Here is a 13,699-nt window from a genome sequence, read left to right on the forward strand (position 1 = left end):
CTTCTGAAACAATGTTTAATTTAATAGCACTCGCCGTAATACAGTATTATCATCTCATAACAAAACAACGGAAATACCAATCCAAAAATTAATTAACCCATTCTAAACCCCGTAAAAAAATGGGATTAAGATATGTAAAAACTTTGAAAAAAACAGACGTAGAGGTCATGGAGGCCCAGTGGTAGAGCCTTACTTCTGTTGCGTGAGGTCCGTGGTTCGAGTGGCTACTTCCGTTTCCTACCACATGCTCATTCCACCAATTTTTCCATCATCCTTAATCATCCACTTCCCTTAGGATAACGGGACGTTAAATTGAAAGATTGTATTTCATTTCATTTTGGAAACTGACGTATGTAAAGGTCTTTCAATGACTGTATAGCAAGCCATGGGCCATAGTGAAATGTTAAACTGGAAAGTTATAGAAAAATAGTTCTTTGACTTTAGAGCGTAACAGCTATAAAATCTTCCATGGCTTCGAACTACAATGTGACATAATGCCCTCCTGTGAGATTCGCATCGTCTACCCTGGGATCACAACAACAGTCCGAAATACATTTCTCTAAATTGTGTGAAAGTTTTGCATGTAAGTATTAATAAATTCTGATTTTTTGTAATTTTTTACCTTAATTGTTTTTAAATCCCACCAAAAGAAACAAAAAGAATCTTTCAATTTAACATCCCTTTAAATTAAGGGAGACAGAAGATTAAGATAATTGAATGATTATGGAAGAATTTGGTGGAATGAGGTTGTGGGAAAAAACGGGAGTACACCGAGAAAATTGACACGATAAACTATGCTTGATTTTGGAGACTCCTAAATTAGACTAAATTTACAGAAAGTTGGGATTTCAGGGACTCTCAGGACCCACTCTTTCCGTACGTCCCTGGGCATTAATATTAATATTGTAAAATAAACAGATTTTGCGTTATTAAGATTCTGCAACGTATTCTTTCTCTTCGAATGGAGCTAATACGTGATAGCATAAGATATTCATATTTAATAACAATAATAATACAGAAGGTTGATCCGCGTATATGTGTCCAATTTTACACCCGTATTCCTGACCACAGAAGTGACCGAACCAAGTGGTTAAACGCGTGTGCTATACCTGGAGGTCCATTCTATCGTCTGTCAAGCGAAAGTGTGTATCGTGTGCATCGTGGCTCCAAAGGTGAACCGTTTTTGGAAGGGCTACGTAATTGGACTTTTCCACACCAAATATTCTGTTTCTAAAATTCAAAAGCAGTGCAAAGAAAATGGTTGTGCATTGTGTTCAACAACTATCAAGAACATAATCAAGCAGCATAAAAAAGAAGACATACCAGGCAAGCATTCACCCACTAAGGGGTCGAGGAAGCGAGCATGTAACACAGTGACTCCACAAGTAGCTCAGAAGTTGCGGCGAATGGCCTTACAAGAAAATCCCCCTCCGCAACGTGTGATGGCAGCTGGACTCCACATACCACAGTCAAATGTTAACCGCGCCCTGAGTGGGAAATTAAGCCTCCGGAGGGTCTTTAAAAGTCATGGACATTACCTAAGTGTGACCCATCGTCGTGAGAGAAAGACCAACAGAAGGCGCCTCTATGAACGTCATCTATCTGGGGAAAAGTAGAAGTTTGGGCCACACTAGATGAAGCATGGGTGTATCTATCATATTGTGGCAAAATTCGCTCCATAACTTACACTTCGCGAGATTCAAAAAGCCGTCCTGCGTTCATCAGTCATTGCAAAGCAACTTTCTCGAAAGGATTTATGGTTGTCGCCGGTTACTCTTATCAGGGCAAGTTAACAATTCGTCAGGTCCCTAAAAACTGTAAAATCAACTCTGCATTCTTTCAGCAACATATACTGACCCCAATTTATACAGAAGATCTGCCTCGTTTATATGGGCATTCCATAAAGCAATTGTCTGTGCATATGGATAAGGCCTCCTCACATATATCTCGTTCTACCCAGAACTTTCTGAAGCAGATGGAGACAGACACCGGTATTCGTGCTATTCCATTTCATGATATACCAGTGAAATCATCAGATGCCAGTCCCATGGACTTCTGCGGGTTTAGTCTACTGAAAAGGGCACTTTCTTCTCGTCGTGTCACTACTCTCGGGGGCCTGTGGAAAGACTGCCGGTAGGAATGCTAGAAGATTCCACTTCCTGTACTTCACTGTAGTCTTCTACAGTGGAAGTTACGGTGCAGTGCTATTGCCAGAACACATGGCCATCACATTGAGGCCAACCAATGGTGGTCCCATGGATTTTCATAAGGTTAGTGCTATTTCAAAATTGGACACATATACGCGGATCGACCTTCTGTAATAGGTCGTGCTTTTCAAGGTCATTGCAGACTACAATGCTATCATCAGAGTTATATATAATCATCCCTTACTTATCGTCAACTACTACTGATCTCGTTATCACTCGTGTAATTACCATGCATGCATGTTTATCATTTCTTTAATTTTATTAGCTCGTGCGGTGGAAATACACGAGAGATTATAGTTTCACTCCAGGTATATGGGTGGAAATCTATCTATGTAATATATGTATGCATATGTGGTATTTTATTTCTCTTTAACTACTGGCCAGATCTAAAGCACACTTGATGGACAAGTAATCTATCGTCTAAGGACAAGGGAAAGTTCGGCGCGCCTTATGTGGTACTCTATTTCACAAAAATTACTCATCGGATCAAAACGAAACTTTGTAGGCACGTATCTCATTAGCTAAGGCAGTGTATGTCAACTACGGTGTCGCGACCCTTCGTGTGTCGCGAATACATATCAGGTGTGTCTCGCGATTTTTGATGTTTTCTAAGATCTTCCGCAAAGAAATTATCTTCAGACAAAAATAAACATTTATCGCCAATTGACTTAATTGACAATCGCCAATCACACTTCTCTTCCAAGTTTAAATCTGGAAAGTTTGCATTTAACGCTGTTTATTGTTCTTTGGAAAGAAACGCTGGACATGAGAGTGTGACTGTCACTTAGCAGTTTTTAAGTGCTTATTAATTACGCAGATAAACAGAAAACTAAACAATTACGCCCTAAACAATTATGCGTAACAGCGTGTAGCATATATTATACCTTTGCATACCTTCATTGTGAATAAAAATCGATTATTTTTATTCAAATGAACAATTGTAAACGACACAATGATCAATGGGAATAGTTACCTGGATATATGAAGCCAACTTGGTTGGAGATGATGTCTGGGACAGTCCTCTGCCCGCGACATTTCGAGATCAAATTCAGCATCTTCCCGTCTGTCAACCATATCACAGAATCTGAGTCCACGACGTCAAGAATTCGTTGTACTCTTTCCCTTAAAGAAACAAAGCACAAAACGGTTGGTATACTGTATACTTTCGGTTAGTTACAGCCAATATTTTCACATGCTACCAGATATTATATGGCTAGGCAAAAGTGTTTTTAAGGTTCATACCAATTGTCTAAAATTATTATTATTAATTTGGCTTATTTATTTCAGCAAATTCATACATAAAACAAAGTAGTTCTATCAAATGTGAACATTTAAACAAATAACTTTGCGTTTTCAGAGTAAAAGTTTCTGTCCCCATATATTTTCCAAAAACTCTTTTATTTCTCTGCATTTTCTTAGCTGAAGGATGTCAAATTTCATTTCAGACATTTAGTCGTTCAAATAACCAATAAACGTATCTCGAAATTTACGAATTTGTGTTAACGCCTATGGCCTTAATGATTTTATGACATCCACCAATCGCTTCGCCTTCTCATTAGCACAATTTCTCACGAATGAAGCCTCCATCGTCTACGATTCTTACAGCTTCTTACGGTGATTCGTTGATAACTGTCTTTGGATATTGGTTATTCCAACACGATGATTTCACGTGTAAAAGTACACAGCAAAAAATGAGGTGCTGAAACAACACAAAATGACTACCACTTTAGGGTGTTATTTGTGTGTTAATCTAACACCAAGGACATCTCCTTCCTAGCATATCAGAAATAACTAGTAATTGTCAGCAAGAATTTGAATTGGATTTTGTTGCTTACAGCGAGCAAAGGAATTTGATATTTATGCCAAGTAACGAATAATATAATGGTTTGCTGTAATCGGTCACTAAAATAGTTTGTAAGCCTATGAGTTGTCTGACAAGAGTTACATGAGTAATTGTTCTCCGATCTGATATTCTTATATCCTAGCACACAAGAAAAACATAAGAAAAGATGGCAAAATTGCTACTCATGTAACTGTTGTCAGACAATTCATAGGCTTATAAATCTATTTTCGTGACCGATTACAGCAAAATATATTATGTTATTCGTTAGTTGGCATAAATGTCAAATATATTGCGTAAAACTTTGTTCATTGTAAGCAATAAAATCCAATTCAAATTCTTACAGACAATCACTAATTATTTCTAATATGCTAGGAAGGAGATGTCCTTGGTGTTAAATTAACACACAAATAACACGTTAAAGTAGTTGTTATTTTGTGTTGTTTCAGCACCTCATTTTTTGCTGTATATGCTTGGTTCTTTATATTCTCTAAAATACACAGCATACACAAAATTTTGTATGTGTTTTTAAAGCATACACGAAACAAAAATTAAAACTTAGCATTCTTGTGTGGAAATTTAATGTTCATTACAACTGAGTCGTCCATTTCGAAATCGGCTCTTGCCCATTTACAGAAAATCTCGAAAAACTTGAAGAATCTACATGCTTTGTAGAACTGGATATATTTGATGGTGTTCAAGTGATTCACATGAACACACTCAAGTATTTCCAGTCCTACAGTTTTTCTCAATTTTCCGAGATTTTCTGTAAATGGACAAGAGCTAGTTTAGAAAATGAAAATGAAATCTTTGAGTTTTACGTCCCACGGTAATGCCGGTTAGGCTAAAGGAGACGGTGATGATGAGTAATGAATGAAATGGTGGAATGAAGAAAGTGGGAGGAAACGGGAGAACCCCGAGAAAACCCACGCACACGGTGTTTGTCCACCACAAAGTTCACTTGGCGCGGGCTGGGATCGAACCCGGGACCCCTAGCACCAGAGGCGAACGCTCTACCACTGAGCCACCGCGGCCCCCAAGAGCTAGTTTAGAATTGGACGACTAACGAGTCAGCTAAATAGAAGTGTAGCCGCATTTTGGCATTTCAGAATACAGCAACCCTACGTCACAAGGACTAATTTAAGCTTGAATCAATGTTCATAGAAACAAAGGGGAAGGAAGTCAGCCAAGAGCCCCAGATTGGAAGCAACAACGCTAATTACTATTTTAAACACCCTAAATGATAATAACAATTGTATTCCATTACTCGTAGATAATATGTGGAGAAAACTAAATGCATTACGATTCGTTTTTCAATATTTTTTAACTCTTAGACATACGTGTATAATGTGTGCACAAAACAATTTTAAGGATAAATGAACAAACATCATTGTTTCAACATTGACGCCATTTTCAAAAAGTGGTGCGAAACGTGTAAATAGTGTACACGTCGTGTATGTTATCTTCAGGTTCTTCCAAAGTTTCGGGTAGACATTGCTCAAGGAATTCATCAACCGTGCTTCTTACCCGGGGACCAACGAAAAAATAAATAGTTGTTGGGAATATGAAAAAAATTGTGTCCCTTTGCTGCCCATCATATTTTCATTTTGCCTCCCCCTCCCTTCCCAAACAAACTTTTCTGCAAGAAGGTCTGGTTATCTTATAACCAGGGGCGGATCCAGGCGGGGGGCGATCGGGGCTATCGCCCCAACCCCCAGAAGAGGAAACTTTCTTATTTTATATATATAAATAAAACCCATCCTAAAGTTTGGAGCCCTAAAAAGTAGCAGTATGACAACCCATCGCCCCCCCTCCAGAAGTTGGTCCTGGATCCGCCCCTGCTTATAACACTGTAAAACAGCTAAATGTAAGGAAACCCTGACTTTAAATGGAGGTAATTTCAGGAGTGCAGGCTATCTTCTATTTTCATTTTGCAAATTTGCAACCACACTCAAATAAGTAGTAAATACCTCAAGAAGGGTATAGTCCAAAACAGAGAGGAATGCAACAGTAAATTACGTCGCTTACGATCAAGTTAAGATATAAAATTGTTTAGAAGTTAGTGCAAATTAATTTTCAAGAGCTGAAACGACGAACCTTCCGGCGATGATATGGCAGTCTTCACCGTCGTCCCCTATCCTAACGAGATTCTGAAGGTGTTGGTCCACATAGAAGTTCTGATGAGGATAGCAGTAAGCGTATTCTACGACGATGAAGAAGAACAGATAATGAAACACGTGACTCGTCATCTTCTGTTGCTAAAAAAAGAAGAAGAAGACATATTGTTTATTATACATGATACATCCAACCACAAATGACATTTCACACATTGTATCCAGAACAAAATTTCTTATGAAACGTTTTCCCAACTGAATTCAAATATAAAAGAAGAAAAACATGTATAACTGCAGCCACTAGTAATTACCATTCTTCACAGAAATTGTTCTTTCTCTCCGCGTCAATTTCTTCATCGATTTCCTGTCGTTGAAACTAAGTGAAATGTTATTGATCAGTATATGAAGGGAGTGGAAGCATATGCTATTATACCTGTTCGTAATAAATATAACCCAACCAATGTAAATGGTTTTTCGTCAAAATTGTAAAGAATTTGAAATATATGAGGCATTCGGAGAACAAGAGGATTGACTCCAATCACCAAACTTGTGAGAAAAAGATACAAAAGTTTGTACGGTACTCTTTAAGTTCATGGAAAATTTAACACTATTTTTTATATTATCAAGTTATTTACAATATCTGGACATAGAGAGTTTGAATCTCTGAAAGAAGTTTTAAATACAGATCTTAAAGGGGAATCGGGAGGTCAGGGTTTTCCTCAGTCCTACCAGGCAAATGCTGGGATGGTACCTACTAAACAGGGCCTGACCAATACCTTCCCAAATCCTTTCCATTGTTGTTGTTGTTAGATATTCAGTACAAAATGGCCTTTGAGCTGTATCTGGCAATTGTTAAATGTCCAAAATGATCAAAAGTGGACTTAATTTTCTTGTACACTGAATACGTAGATGAGCCTTTAAAATATCCAAGTTTTTCTCTTATTTATTTCTGCCTGCAATTGGTTTGATTCAGTTTTCATTCCACTCTTTCTGTAAAGTTTTCCTCTCCTTTCTTCGCATTATTGCTTTTCCTTGCAATTATGTCTTAATTACTACTAATGAATAAAATATAAACTAAGCTAAAATGAAACAAAATATTAACAATAGGGTGGACCGAAAGAATGCATTATTTTCAAGTAATGATACTGAGAAAATGTTGAGAATTGGGGAGACTAAGAAAGAGTAAAAAAATGTAAAAAAACAAAATCGGTATCCGGTCTCACATGTGCTCTAAAGTTTGCCGAAATCTGGACAATTGAACATCTCCGTGTTTACTCCTTGTTAGCTGATGGTACTTTGAAATTTGATTGATGAGCGAAGTTACGCGTAGCTGACGTTCTGATAAAACCATCCCTAGACTCAGCTCCGCGCGAGTTACAATGAGCGCCTGAATTTCTTAGAACTGGCAGTTGTTGCGAGAGCGGAACACTTTGATCGATTTCAACAATTCTTTCTTGTAAATCATTATTGGTTCAAGTCCCATTTCTTATCAAATTTTCCCTAATTCGTTGAATATTCAATTCCTTTGACAGAATTTATATGAAAAAATTAATTTATCTCTATTAAAGGAAGTAAAGACCACATTTGTTTTATTCATTCGCTTTTTGCTGTTATATTTCAACGTTTTCCTTCAGTTTTTAAGAAAAATACATAAAAAATAAACCAACCAAAAATCAGTGAAAATTATACAACTTTGAACAGACAAATACACACACACATACATGAACTATTGTTATTATATTGCCTTTTTTCTCTTTTAGGAGACCTTTTTACGTTTTTGCTACATTTACTTCCGAAATTTTCCAAGATTAGGGAAATTTTCCTTAAACTACGAATACTGTCAGAATGTCCTTTTCACATTTCTTCTCGAGTATTTGATGAATGGTAAAACTCTGATCGATACTTGATTCCTTTTGCCTAAGTCCATACTGATAATACGTATCTTGTAGGTATATTCAATAATGGGGTTAATGTTACTATAGTGTTTTCAAAACTTGAAACAAATTGACGTTTGGAGAAGCACGTGGTACGCTGTTGCCACATCTTGCACATCCCGGTGAGTCATCTGCTGAAACTGTACTGAGTCTTAACGTAAAGAAAAAAAAATCTCTAAATATTGATTTGTTTGATGGACGAAGGAATATGTTTGTCGTCCCAGTTTCTGTATATTGGGAAGGGGGAGAGGCTGTGTGTGTGTTTTTTTCAAATCACTTCCACGCATAAACAAACAAAAGCTTCTTTCCTTCTGAAAACACATTTGCTACAGGCAACATTGAAATATTAAGGTCTGTTGCCAAGGCTTGTCTCCACGTTTGGCCTAATCCTGGTTTGGCCTAACCAATTATCTGACACTTTTATGATAGATAAATGATAAGATTTGTGTCTGCCATTTTAGGCAAAAAAAGGATCCTCGTTGCGCCTAAAATGGCGAACAATAAGAAAAAATCGTGGAAATTAAACCAGAGTGAAATTATAAGAGAAAATTCCTTATTGTGAAGAATTAAGAAATGCAAAATATATATATATAGATTGATATTAACTATTTTCGAGGAGTTAGGATTACCAAAACTCTTTTATGCATTTATTATGACCATGTATATATATCGACACGTTCTCTATCGATCCAAACGATTTATGGTATGAATTCCAAACCTTAAGAATAGATTTCATTTCAGCTTCATTCTTCTATTGAAGCCAGAGGTGGTAAGAATTAGTACAGCTTCCGGTTTCGATATTGATTCCTAAATATTAAAAATCGTAAGAGACAACTAGAAATCGTTTTTGATGAGAATTCAGCTTCCGATAAACAGGTTGCATGTCTCACATTATCACTATTGCTGCCGAAAGTTATAGATATATTTCAAGTATTGAATCTGCATAATCTGGAAATCTACAGTAATTTAACAGTGTGAAAAGAAACTCCCATATAAGAGAACAAGGTATAAATGTTTTCATAACTTTGCTTACTGCACCGAACACCAGTAAACTTTAGCCTAGACGGCCACCCAACTGAATAAGGGGTTCAGCCGGATAGGCCTAGGTAGTAGACAACATTCGCTTCATTGTATGGACTTCAGAAGCCGATAACGCACGAGATTACCATTTGTCATTATACATCACTGCGGTTAACGTCTTACACTTGCAACAAAATGCCGTTACTGAACGATAAAAACGAGTAGTATGGTGCGATGAGTCTCGATTTCAATCTCATCACGCCGATAGTGATCTATAATTTGGTGCCAGCCCAACGAAATCATGTCAGGTTGGAACCGTACAACATAATGGAGACTCCATGTTGCTTTAGAGTGTTTTCCTGTGAGCAATGTTTTGGACCTTTGGTACCTACTATTCAGCCGTATTGTATCGAAGTGCGAAGATCTCCAGAGACAACTATATCTTTATTTCTGTCTTAGTGGAAATGGAGTGTACCAGCAAAACAACCACCCTCGTAATAGATCCCAGTTGGCCACCATCTGTTTGGAGGAGCATTCCACTTCTTCCTTCTGAAACAACCAACGAGAAGCCCGAATTTTCAATCTCATTGTACATCTCAGACTTGTGTTATGGACATTCCCGGTGGTAAGTGAAACGAGTTGAAATTCAACTCAAATGTTGTAATTTCAAAAGTAATAATAAGAATCGAAATATATTTTTCTTCTTTCTTCGTTAGTAACACATTGAGATGTTTGGATTGTAGAATTATTCAAAGAGCAATTTGTCAGCGGAGCGATTTGTCACACATCACTCATTTCAATCAGTTGTCCATTGCTAAGTTATGAGCAAATTTAGGGATCTTTTGTCAGATGTAGCTCGAAATATTTACAAATTTCATACGAATTATAATTACAATAGAGTCACAATACGATCCCTTATAATGCATTAACAGTTGCAAAAAAAGCATTGAAACTAGAATGAAATCCTCTGAAAGATCAGTAAAACCTACAATAAAATAACTTTTGAATCCACATAAGAAGAAACACAAACTATATTTACTTAAACATACCGATTAGGAGTACCATTTGACAATATCAGATATTCGGAAACAAACTGCAAACTAAAAGTTACTTTTGAACAGCACTCACCTTTAAACAAAATTAATAACAGGTGTGACTTTTTTTTTTCATGTCAAATATAGCCACTATACATTCTGTGAGGGCATTCATATTCTCAAAATGGATATTTTTTTCGAAACATTTCCCTCCAGTTTTATCTTCATGACCTTTTTATAGTCCGCCATTTTAGGCAAAACGACGATAAGGTCAAACGAGTATCATTATTTCGCCTAAAATGGCGGACATAAATCTTATCTTTTATCTGTCATAAAAGTATCAGATAATTGGTTAGGCGAAACGAGGATTAGGCCAAACGATGCAACATCTTGCCAAGGAAAACCTCCACCCACTGCTTATAAAATGACGTTTGTGATTCGATCCTCGCTGAGTGACCGCAATAACTATGTGACGTAGATTCCCTTCTTCAAAACAAATCTGCACGTGATTTTGAGCTGATAATTTTTTTCTAGTTTTGAAAGCACTTTAAGTCAATGTCTGTTATGACCTAGTGCTTTGCCTCTTCTATCATCTATTTCAATCACAGCCATAGCAGTTCATACACTATAATTTTTTGCATGCTTTCGTATTAACATTATACAGTAAAACCTGTCTTCAACGGACCCTTTATTAAACGGAAAACTGTCTTAAAGGATAATATTTCACGGTCCCATGAATTTTGGAGAAAAAAACGTGTAAAACTCCCTTCATTAAGCGGAAACTGTGTTACGCGGACAACGGAAAGAAAAATAAACATTTAACGGAAAATTGTGAGTTCCGGACTACAGCGTTTAGAAGATGTTTAGACATTATGTGAGACATATACATTACACTGTCTGTGATAAAATGTTCGTTCTTTTGTTAAATATTTCTGGACAGTGTTGACCTTCCCCAACCACTACTCATATTCACCCCCACAAATTGTCCTTAATCCCCGCAACTTAATCAAGAATCATACGGAATGTCGGAAAGAAGAAAACGAGATAGAGGAAGAAGAGGAATACGATACCGAGTTCCAAGAAGAGTGTAGAATAAATACATATCAAGATTCTCTCAGAAGTTTAAAAGAACTGCAAAAATATGCCTTACAAAAAAATGATTCTCATTCACTTAGTATACTTTCTCAGGCTAAAGTTTATGCGGAAAGTCAAGCAGCGAAGCAGCAATGTACACAAAAAACCCTGCTTGGCTATTAGAAAAATAGAGAAAACGTGTGCATAGCATATTTTGTATTCATTTGTGTGTATGTGTATGTGTGTGTGTGTGTGTGTGTGTGTATTTATTTGTAGATGAAAGAAGTACTGTAACCGAACAATGTATGTACAGCAATATATTTCCTCAGTATGCCCCTTTATAAGCATGTATTAAAAAAAAGAATGGAAAGGTCTTCCTCCACTAAGCGGAAACCTGACTTTAACGGAAACTTTTGCAAGTCCGCTCGATTCCGCTAAAGACAGGTTTCACTGTATTTAGCACGATCCAAAGATACAGTAGTAATACACTGCTATACCAAGTTTTGTATGTGTGTGTATACAAAATTTTACTCAACATTTTCCCCTATTTTCGCTCGCCATTTGATTTTTCACGAAAAATCATTGACAGTTACACATCTTACGAGTTCAACCGAAGTCATCCGATCGAGACCGAAGGTGATAGATGTTGACCTTGCATATATGCGTGTGAAATGTTGTGCAGTGTCCGTAGTTTGAGAGAAATTTCGCAGGTAGGTATAGCGAAAAAGAAAAAAGGGATTTTTTGTCAAGCGTGAAAATCCAGGGAAATTCTCGTGGTGACTGATTAACCAACATAAATGCTTAAATTTTTCTTTGTTTTACAGAAATAAACTAATATTTTAGCAATAGTGTATGTGTTCAAAGTAGCACAACTTGCACCCTTATTAATTGGGTGTATTAGGCTTTTTTTTTGTAAAAAATAGTGAAGGAAAAGTAAAAAGTAGAAGCAAAAAATGTGATTTACACTTCCTTTAGCATAGCTAAATTAATCTTATCAAATAATTTCTGTCATAGAAATTGGACACTCAAAAACTAGGGAAATTTTGATAAGAAAAGTGAAAATTTTGTGAAAGCCGAGGGAAATTTTCTTAAGGAAACCTCGAATACTAAAGTTGTTTTGGGTTTTATGTGAGTTATGGGCGGTGAAATTTCCAATCATGTATTCAAAAACAAAAATTCATACAAAAACTAAAATCCTGAAACATTATGGTTTGCAGGGTTCTGCTTGTTGAGTTATGAGTTATATTCTAAATTAATTCAAGTAAAATTGCAATTAAAAATCTATCTTGAACAGAAAGAAAGAACAAAAACGAAAAGAAGCACGATTTTTTTACGACTACATGTATTTCACTCGTTATATTTCTTAGCTTTCAGACCTTAACTTTACGAAAGTTGCTTTTAAAATCTTGGTGTGAACAGTGGTTTCTTTTATCCAATAATGAGACTTTGGTGGTGGTGTAGTTGAAATCATTATGAGCATCAACGATTTTAGTGTGCCTTCTGTGTTAGTACGTAGGTGCAAGCGGCTAATGAGATTTTAATGACTTTCCAGCCACGAATGCATGCTCCACGCCTCCAGCCATTTAAGGAGTTGCTTGCATGTGGATTATTGATTTGTCAACAGAACTGCGATACTTTCAATTCGAACTGTTTGACATGCATTCAATTTTCAAGTGTTCGTGCTGTACCTTAATTATATTCAATTGTTGCGAAAGCTTTAACAACCTTTCTGTGGGATGTCCAGTGACGTAGGCCTAAGCGTTTGGTAAGGAGATTAAGGAGTCTAAAAGTTTAGAGTCTGATATAGACATAAAAATTTTCAAGAGTTTAATCATATATTTTATTTTTGAGATTCCATATTCTACGGTGGAAGATAGTTTGGGGAGAGACAGAGAAAGTCTCTCGCGACCTAAGATCTGAAATTAGTAATCCATAGTTTATTTATCACTATTCTGCCACAAAACAACACTTAAATATATTTTACATGTTACCTGTTTCGGTTTTTCTTACTTTAAATAACATATAGCAGGTTATATTCTGCTGGAATCGAAGAAATTTATTACAATTTGCCTTCAAGTCAACCTTTTAAAATCAATAATTTGTTTGTTTATCGATTTCGATTCGAAAAAGTTTTTCTTATGTTTGAAATCATTAGGTACAGAACAAAGTATTTGTCACCTACATCAACTAAGCTTTCAAGGATTTGAAAATGTATTTTGAGTATTTCCATGGATTATCTCGGTAGTAGAAAATAACTAAATACACACCAGAAACCTAAAGCTTTCTTAAAAACTGATTTCAGGAATGCTTTTAATGATATAAACAGAAACGCAATGCTATCACAAGTAAAAGAACATTTCCCTTTGATCTATCCTTATGTACACCAAAGTTATGTTCAGTCCAGCAACTTATATTATGGTAAACACATATTTTTTTTCACATGGAGCAGTACAGTAGGGAGGTCCTTTAGGTCCAG

The 13,699-nt window shown here is 36.4% G+C and overlaps 1 protein-coding gene and 1 non-coding gene across 6 annotated transcripts in view; both read right to left on the reverse strand.

The window, feature by feature from the left end:
- Positions 1–13,699, reverse strand: part of LOC145692623 (phospholipase A2-like) — a 63,610-nt gene that overhangs the window by 39,834 nt on the left and 10,077 nt on the right. For 2 of the 5 annotated variants that reach the window (XM_081767952.1, XM_081767951.1), the window contains exons 1-3: positions 13,234–13,323; positions 6,145–6,305; positions 3,181–3,329 (exon numbers count right to left, since the gene is read on the reverse strand). In XM_081767952.1, the coding sequence (XP_081624078.1) occupies positions 3,181–3,329; positions 6,145–6,305; positions 13,234–13,245 (322 nt within the window). In that variant the 5' untranslated portion in view covers positions 13,246–13,323. Of the gene's footprint in view, positions 1–3,180; positions 3,330–6,144; positions 6,306–13,214; positions 13,324–13,699 lie in introns of those variants that run through there. The other 3 variants (XM_081767954.1, XM_081767955.1, XM_081767956.1) reach the window with 2 other exon arrangements.
- TRNAQ-CUG (transfer RNA glutamine (anticodon CUG)) lies at positions 5,010–5,082 on the reverse strand. The gene has a single exon. It is a non-coding gene; the product is annotated as a tRNA-Gln (tRNA).

The sequence above is a fragment of the Thermobia domestica genome, chromosome 8, assembly GCF_964235325.1.
Source record: "Thermobia domestica chromosome 8, izTheDome1.hap1.1, whole genome shotgun sequence".
In the NCBI taxonomy this organism is placed as follows: Eukaryota; Metazoa; Arthropoda; class Insecta; order Zygentoma; family Lepismatidae; genus Thermobia; species Thermobia domestica.